Source organism: Limulus polyphemus, unplaced genomic scaffold (genome assembly GCF_000517525.1).
Source record: "Limulus polyphemus unplaced genomic scaffold, Limulus_polyphemus-2.1.2 Scaffold4689, whole genome shotgun sequence".
In the NCBI taxonomy this organism is placed as follows: Eukaryota; Metazoa; Arthropoda; class Merostomata; order Xiphosura; family Limulidae; genus Limulus; species Limulus polyphemus.
The window spans coordinates 25,174-34,772 of record NW_013670299.1 but is presented as its reverse complement, the minus strand read 5'-3'; the positions used below and the strand labels follow the sequence as shown (position 1 = coordinate 34,772).

General features: G+C 33.6%; 1 protein-coding gene across 15 annotated transcripts in view; it reads right to left on the bottom strand.

Moving 5' to 3' along the window:
• The window catches only part of LOC106471544 (TBC1 domain family member 31-like), a 68,725-nt gene that overhangs the window by 36,916 nt on the left and 22,210 nt on the right, over positions 1 to 9,599 (bottom strand). For 10 of the 15 annotated variants that reach the window (XR_002613273.1, XM_022400148.1, XM_022400151.1 and 7 more), the window contains one exon: positions 6,949 to 7,058. The exons of the other annotated variants lie outside the window; for them this stretch is intronic. Coding sequence is in view for 8 of the 10 variants with exons in the window: in XM_022400148.1 (XP_022255856.1) it covers positions 6,949 to 6,987 (39 nt within the window). In the remaining 2 variants the exon portion in view is untranslated. The remainder of the gene's footprint in view (positions 1 to 6,948; positions 7,059 to 9,599) is intronic. 15 annotated transcript variants of the gene reach the window in all.

The window sequence follows — 9,599 nt, the reverse complement described above, 5'->3', positions numbered from 1 at the left end:
GTTAGTTAAGTTAAATAAATAAGTAATTAAGTAATATTATTAAGTAAGTAATAATATATATATATATATATATATATATATATATATATACACATACACACATATGTAATGTATTATAACTGAAATATAACTGTATTTTACAAAATATTATTCCACTGCAACAAAGCCAAGACAGGTCATTTATTATAGGCCAATTTTATACTGTTGGATACGGTAATGTGAGTGCACGTGTGCCACGTCCTTGCAATTTCTGTAATGTTAGTGAGATGCAGCTGAAAGGTCAATATAATAAAAATAATAAGTATATATAGATGTGTAATGTTATGAGATTTAAATTATTAAGAATAAACATTTGTGTTTTCATGTTATAATTTATAGTCATTCTGGAGTAAAAAAGCATAATTTATATCTATATCCTAATTTTTATGGTGGTTACATAGTTGGTTGATTTGACCAAAGGCATACAGAGATACAATAGTGAAAGTAGATAAAATTTAAAGTTTTTTCTAAAAAAAGTTTGATAATTATCTAGAGATTAGAAAGATTTTGCATGTGAAATTTGGCAACTTTCTGATGTATAAAGGTATTTTTAATCATAAAATCAAAATTACTTTGCATGTTGGATATTCAACATTCAAAAAGAAAAAAAGCAGGAGCAAATCATTACTTAAGAAATCTTAAATCTTAATAAAACAATCTGATATTTTGTGTACAAAAGCCTTGTAATGTTTACTGATAATATGCAAAATTTTGTGAAGATATGCTTATTGCATTAAAAGTTGTAGTATGAAAACTATAATAAGCACAAAATGGTTATGAGAGAATAATCCACAGGTGAATCAGAAGCCTGCATGAATGTGGCCAACTTCTAGCAAACCAATGCTGTAACACCATCCACCTACAATTGTGGACCTGAAGCCACTGTAGTCAAAGGTAAGGTTAACTGTAGTAGAAATAGCAGTGGTAGTAGTTTTAAGGTGAAAATAAACTTCATTTCAACTAAGATTGTGAGAGGAAAACTCCAAACAGGGAGCTCTGAAGAAACGCATATTAGAATAAAAGACACATAATGCTACCATGTATGCACTAAAATTTCAGAATGCAAATGTAGCAAATATAAAGAAAAACTAGGTTCTCAGAAAAAAACAAGGAACTGGTTGAAAATTTCATGAAGTACAGTGCTAGAGGAAAACGTGTTAACACCATGAATGCCAATTGAGAAGTGATTTGGGCTAAGCTGCATAGAGGGAGTAAGCTGTGCTAGGAGTTGTGTCACACTCCTACTGGTGGAGGATTGTCACATGCTCACTTGCATGCTATCACACAGCTGCCTCATATGAAAACATATGAGGCTGGGTGAGTTCATGATGTTAGAAAAACATGTAGATTCAAGAAGTCTTGGTGGAAATGAATAAAAACCCTATAACCCGCGCGCTTTCGAAAGCACTCGGGTTATAGGGTTTATATTCATTTCTATGAGGATAGGTGGGAGTATCAATGCTAATGGCAAGTGAAAATATGTGCATATAAAGGGCAGTACAAGTCCAGAAAAGCTATTCTGTGAAAGGAGGTAAGATATTGTGTCAGTATTTATTGAATTTTTTTTTTCATTTTTATTTTTCTAAACTTAAATGCTCATCATATGTTTGGTCTTAGAAAGATTTTCATGCCCATGCACATATATATATATTGCTATTCCCTATACCCTTACAAATTGAGCAGCACTAAAATCACTGTGTAGCTTGCACAATCTTGTAATTTTGATTCAAAACTTTGTGCAACTTTTTGTTCTTTAATTTTTCATCAGCTTTTTGTTTCAGGCCAGAAGTTGATTAATATTTTTTCTGAAGGTTTTATGTCTAAACGATTTGCCAGAGACATTCTGACTGTATGGAGAATAATATTGTGGGCAGCCATATAAAAATTTCATTTGATTGCATGCTCAAATATCTATTATATATATAGGGCAACTTAAGATGATACTACTTTATGGCACATCCCTTGACAATTTAATGATTACCTCCTGTGACAATCAAAAGTACAACATTCAGTGTGCCAAAAAAGACAACACCCTTTCTATACTCTACTAATAATAATTAATCCAATTATGTCTATCAAGTAATATAGAGTCAATGTTTTGGCACAAACTTTTAAAAACAACCAATGCATGTAATTGGTACTCACAACCTTTTGGTGGTGAGATTAGCTCGAACATACTGATTGGCTTATGCCTGTATTACACATGCCAAATTGGGAGAATATGGATAAGCATGTAGTTACTTGACAATATGATTGACTTGTGTTGAGAGTTGGAAACTAAGTGTGTGATGATACTGTTTGTCACCTTCAGTACAGTGAATGATCAACTGAGCTAAACAATGAAGGGGGCTCAAATTTTGGCACAGGGGAAAACAAAAAGTAAAATCAGGATTTTTAAGGCAAAGTTTTTCCAGAATTGTAGATATGCATTTCAGATGTTTTAGAGGTTATGCAAATGCAAACTGTACAATGGACAAAAAAATACATATATTCTTCACATGAAAATTACCTTTCACTCCAATGTGTCAGTGTCTGAGTCAGACTGATGTCATCAATTCCTTCTCTAATACAAAGTTGGCCCAATGGACTGACCCCATCCATATTCAGTTAAAGGTACTCTGCCAGTTCACATGACACCTGGCATAATAAAAATGCTCTTATCTTCACATACTACAGGTTCTCTTTCTGAGATCAAAAGCTTACAAAGTCTTCAGTTATCTCACTGAAGTCCAGCTTTCTCATCAGGGCACTCTCACTGAACATGTGAGCATGTTCTCTCCAGTTTACTCCATTGTTGAGTGATCAAAGATTTCAATTCTATTCATTTTGGAGAATGGCCACTCTGCTTCCAGATTTTGTTTAATGATATCTAAATTTGGAAAAGTTGATTTCAGTTGGTGAACCTTCAGTTGCTTTAAAAGGTTAATCAGAGATTTGCTTTCAATTTTTGTTAGAAAACAAAACTGTTCAAACTTGTGTGGTAAAGTTGCTTCAAGATCAGATAGATATTTTGAAATCAAAGCTGCAGCTGCTGAACGAATTCTTGTGTGGAGCATAATGTCAAAGTTTAGCAAGAACCCAAAATCCTTTGACTTCTACACAATTTTGCATGACCACTTTCAAACTATCAATGACGGTGTTAAACATTAACATTTTGACTCTGAATTTTTCTGGACTCCACAGATAGCATTCAATTTATTGGCTTCATTTGTCTGCTGATAATATCTTGGCATGCAATGCATTTCACTGTAGTAAGCAAGTAATACAGTTGATGTTTTTGACTTCGCATGTGCTTCCATTTAATCAAATTGATCCTTCAGGTGTGATAAAAAAATCACCCAGTGATTCCAGGAACTCGACACTGGAACCAAGGTCAATCTCAACTTGTTTGAAATGTGGAGCTCATTGACTGAAATCAGTAAAGGATATCATTCCATAGCCCAGTCACAAATGCAGTTTCAAGAAGGTACATTTTGGCTTGCACTATATTCAGTGTGTCTTCACTGAATTTATACAGAGCTTCTAAAATATTTTTGTAATTCTAACAGAGGACTTTTGTGAATTCAGTGTGGAAGGACCAACGAATGCTAGTAACAGATTTTAGCACCAAAACATACTCATCTTCATTTTCCTTAAGTCCCTCTGTAAGGCTTTTCCAGTGGTGCATTGAGCGAGCAGAAAAGGCAAAGAGTAATTGGAAGAAGCCCAAAACATTCATTGCTTGTAGGCAGCACTGGACATTGTGGTTGCCAACAAAATTAACAAAATGTGCAGCACAACAGATATATAAAGAAATTATCTATTTAACTCCATAGCTATGGGCTCAAATTGACCAAGTTCGTAACCACAGAGTACTTTACATACTATAACTTTTAATATAGTAAGTGTATCTTCATAAAATTTAGCAGTAAACATTACAAGTCTTTTGTACATATGATTCGTCCATGAATATATCTGATCTTTTCTTTGACTAGTCTAAATCTAAATCTACATAAATTACCCTTATTTTTCTTTCTAGAATGACTTTAAATTGTAATATGTAACTACATTTATTTCTCCTAAATAGCTTTAAACTCATAACAGTATACATCTGTTAATACTTAATTTTATTGCTTAATTGCTTTTTGAATCATATCTGACTAATATTCACACCACACAAGTTGTAAATCACTTGGCAAATATGCATCTCACATTACGCTATCGAATTGCATAATGCACAAGGTACTCACTACATGCTAGCAATTGTACCTCATGAAACACTGTTATTATTGTTATTCTAGGTTTACCTAATCTAATCTTATCTAACCTAAAAAGTTTCCAAGTTTTACATTTTAGTTACTTTTATAATCATAAATAAAGAATACACATGAAAAACAAGAAATAGAGTAATTAACTGGGCCTTTTTTTTTCTTCTGTTGACTGTTAATAATATTTAACCCTTCCGTTTTTATACTAATGGTACTACTACACTAAATAATTTTTTATCTAATTAAATAATACACTAAAGAACACAGAATGATAACATGCAAAAGCAGATAATGTCCCATAACTATAACAACTTTTCTGGCTTCCTAACTCTGTGACAAGAGCTGTTAAAGATTCACCTAAGCTCGTTAACATGTTTCCCATGGGAATAAAGCTTGAACTGAAAGTGAAATTGACAATTCTCTGTACAGAAAATAATGTGATATAACTCGTCATTTGACAGATAAAAACCTTGGCTTTCTATTTGTTATAAATAATATAGTATTAAAAGTCAGAGAGAACTATTAGCAATTTTTGAGAGAGAGGAAGTGGCAGGTGAGTGTGGTAATAGGAGTCTTAATTTTGTATCTGTTGGCTCTGTAACCACAAATAATTAAAGGTTATAAAAATTATGCTTTGCCTGAATAATGACAATACTATAATGAGTAATTTACATTAAATTTCATACTTCCTGGAGAGGTGGTAAATAAATTAAAGAGAAAGAATGCATAGAGAGAAAATGTCACAATTCTCCTACTAGGGGGAAAAAATTCAGGATTTTTTTTATATTGCCTTATAAAACTTATATACTATCAAAATCTATATTATTAGCTATATTTGTATGCCAAATTTATTCAAATATCATGAAAAGGAAGTAGTTAAATTAAATTTTGTAGGTAACTCACTAAAACGTTGTGACATGCACAGGAAAAAATACTTGTTGCAAGAGATAATATGTGCCCAAACCCTGGAATATTTTAGTGACATATCAGTAGCATTGTCATAGGTCTGACCACAACAATCCAAAATATTAATATCCAGGTTGTTAAGAATAACCAGCACACTTTCTACAAGACTTCCACCATTGTTACTAGATATAAGCCCAAATTTAAGAAAGCATTCAACAAAATTTTTGTTTTCATAAACAAAATGAACAATGAATGCCAACTCATCAACATGAGACATATCATGGATGCTGCATCTGATATGAAATAATATTCAATGTGAATTTCATTCTGGATTATTGAGGGAACTTTCTTATCCATCAATCACACAAACTCACTGCACACAGTGGAGGAAATATATCATGGCCTTCCACACCCTCTATTATTAAACTTCTCAATATGACTTACGAGAAAGTTATCAAATTTAGAAATAAGCTCTAAAATTCTTGTTAGAAACATTGCCACCAAATGAGAGCCCTCTTTTGGCAACAAATTTGGTTACCTAAATAACTTATTTTAGTACTTTTGCCAACACTATTTGTCATTTTGAAGCAAAAGTTCAATATCAATACACTGACTAACTTGACATCAATTAACTTAAGTGATCATAGCAGATTGGTGTTATTATCATGCTCTGTAATACACTAAGCAGAATGGGTCCAATCACTGAATGTATCACAAAAAGCATGTTTCTTGTCTGAAAAACGAAAAAGGATGTACACAAAACAGAACACAGCACCAGTTGAAGGGAAGTGCAATAGCCATTCTCATTTAACTGTTTCTCCACTGATTATCTTTTGACTGAAAATGTTTGTTGACACATACCAACTGTAAGGCTAATCACTCATGTGTTTGTACTGTCATTTAGGTGCTTGTTAATAAGCATTATGGCTCTGGATGGACTTCAGCACAGTCTAAACTTCACACAAACTGCTCAGTTTAAGAACTTTGCTAAGCAGTTCCTTTTCTATAATTAATTTTCTTTTGTTGAAAACATGTGTATTTTCAAACATACACTGAACAAAATAATAACAACACTAATGTATGAATGGTTTGCATTTTTGTTTCTTTTCGCAAGTTACTTTGTGCTATGGTTAATCCACAATAGCTTCAAAAGGAAAAAAAAAAAGGTGTTTGACTGCATTATTGCATTTCATTTTTTTCCTATTATCAGTGATTAAGACCCCTTTGAACTGGGGCCCTGTGCAAATGCACACTAGTTAGGTTGGAACTGTAGGTGGAAGTTTCATTCAAAGGCCTGGCTCATGCAAAAAAACTTTTCAGCAGTAAGACAAGGTATTAGCTATCAGCTCTGTGGAGAGGAGAGTAGTATTTCTCAATTTACGAGCTTCATTAATTTTGTTTACTTCATCCGTATATTGCGTATGCTTATTAATGCCTTGCTGTATATTGTAGTTTGTAACAGTAAGAACTGTTCAAGATTGATATTGTTTGACTAGTTGTGAAATGGAAGGCAATGAGAGAATCTATATTTTAGGAAGAGTGAGCACTAATCAAAACTTCACTTTATATTCTTTGACGTTGGGTTCCAAAGCACTTCTGATAAATAATGCTACTTGCTGACATGTTTTTAAATATCATATACAAAAAACTTGATATGAACAAATTATTGTTTAAAAACTGTACAAAGAAAATAACCTTAAATTAAAATATTATAGCAAACCATTTGTAATTCTAATTTTTAAAAATATACACATACCTGTAATACCGCCTTGTAATTTTCAATGTCTTTTGACATTACAATTATCTGCTGCTATTCAGACTTAAGAGAAAGATCCTAACTACTTGATATAGCTTTTCTGTTTTAACCTACAAAACAAGTGGATGATAAAAAGTAATTAATCATCAATATCACCCATCAAATATCCTACAAAGAAAAGGCTAATATACATTTTGTATTTATAAAGACAATTAATAATTCTAAATATAAAAAAAATCATACACAAATAAACATACATCATCTTCTCTAACACAATATTCCAAAAATAAAAATGAAACAATGGAATTAATCTTACTTTGTCCATTATCCGTTATATTGCATACCTAAGTCAAATCCTTTCACCATATCCCAAAACAAAAAATTAAAATGCTATTTATATCTGGGTTCAAACATACACCTTATGCATTTTAAATTAGAATGCATTCTGGCAGTCCTTTTTCTTTATCCTGTCAAACATTTTGAAATTCTTGCTATGTAACAAAAACAAAATAGAACATAAAATTCTGAGAAGTTTTAAAAGTTAACATTTTTCTTACACTGAAAATGTATTTTCAATAGGTATTAGCCTCTCCCACACATAATTATCCCAATCTTCTTCTGCACCAATTTTGTGCCATTTCTGAACATGCACATATCATGTGACTACTCCACAACAATATTATAGCACCACCTATACTGGTGAAGCTAGCTACCTTAGCTATTTTAGCTCAATCATCACTTTCGAGAGTTTGCAGGTTCTAAAAGAAGAAAACTGGCTGTGAAGTGTGTGAGATGAGGAAAGTACCGATCTGAAATACATATTCAGTGCAAGAAAAATGTTAACTTCTGATACAGTCTTACCTTCGTTCACACAAAGCTAGAATCAAACACTGCAAAAGTTGAGGGGCCAGTTTAGATGCACAACATAGAAACCAAGTGGAAAGTGATCACCCAGAATGAACAGGTGTGCTCTGAGATGAACTAGTAACACACGTGTGGGGTACCACACTACTTCTAGAATGGGTACGCTCTTTGCCCTTGAAGTAGGGAATGAATCTGATAAGGGCAGATACATACACAACCTCAACTGGAGAGGTGAGGTTTTATAACTCATCCTCAATATTAGGAGTATGTGCATAAATGCAATTCGTTCCGAGAGGTGTAATCCATAGGAAAATATAATCAGAATTAACTACGTACATAGACAACCTAAACTGGACTATGTTCTATAACTTGTCCTCAGCATTAGGAGGATGTGCACAAATCCAATTTATTCTGGGGGGTGCAATACAGAGTAAAATATAAACAAAATTAACTATGTACATACAAAACCTCAACTGTACAGACAAGATTTCATAATTTTTCATCGGCATTAGGAGGATGTGTACAAATGCTATTTGTTCTGAGAGATACAATGCATAGTAAAACGCAATCAGAAGTATCTATATACATGTACAACCTCAACTGGACAGATGGGGTTCATAACTCCTTCTAGGAATTAAGAGGTTGTGGAGCAAAAAAAAAATCTTATTACATAATGTAGGATGAAAACTGTGGCTAGGGCATGTGGACTGTGTTACATAAACTCAGCAACTCCAACCATAAGTAAACAGTGTCATGTGCCATGAACCAGAATTACAAAGAGGAAGTTAGCTTTCAGTTGAAACTGGACAAAGCCCCAAAATGAACATAGGAGTTAGAAGTACAACAAACCAAATCCGTCGTTACGGGTTGTGGTGTTGCCTTAACTCAACCATATGAAGAAGGTAATATCTGTAAGCAGTATTATGAGCAGAAATCATAACTCACTCAACCATAAATGCAGGGAAGAGACATCCTGCATCAGGAATTATGAGGATATGGAACATTTGCTAAACCATAGGAGCAGTGTATGTATGTTCTGTAGTCAGCATTACAAAGCAGATGAAGTCCCCCAACCTGAACCATAGGAGCAGGTAAATAACCTTCTGCAACCAGAATTAATGAAAAGAGGAGCTCTACTGCACACAACTGTAGGAACAGTGCAGTGTCATCCCAAACCAACTATTACGAGGAGAATCCCATGTGGACTTGCTCCAACCTACAGTTTTATTTTTCTTTCTATTGCTGTCCACCTGCAAAAAATCATCCAAAAAAATGAAAGTAGGGAAACCTGCTTTGCTCTCTTCTTTCCAAGTGTATAATCATGTGTATGTATGGCAAATTAAATTTATAATTCCCTCAGGAGGAAACCTCCATGGTCCACCACGCCAGTGACTGGGAAGTGGTAAAGACTTCTGTGCTCCACTGGAAGAAAAAATGGAATGTAAAAGTGATGGGAAGTCCAGAGGAGCATTACAACAGCGAAAGTGCAGTGGGTGTCCACAATTCCCTATTTTGAAAGGAAGACTGACCCCAATTTATTCAATCAAAGATTTGGCAGGGATGGGCAGAAATCCCCTTCTGCTTTACTCATGAAGTCTGTAAGTGACAGTCCACCACTGAGTGAATCTTATGTATATGTGTGTGTGTGTGTATATATATATATATATATATATATATATATATACTACTACGTACGGTAACCTACGTAAGTTACGTTGGTACGGTAACCCACCCTACTACGTAGTAGGTGTCTACTTACGTAAGTAAAGGTAGTCGTGTAGGTTAGG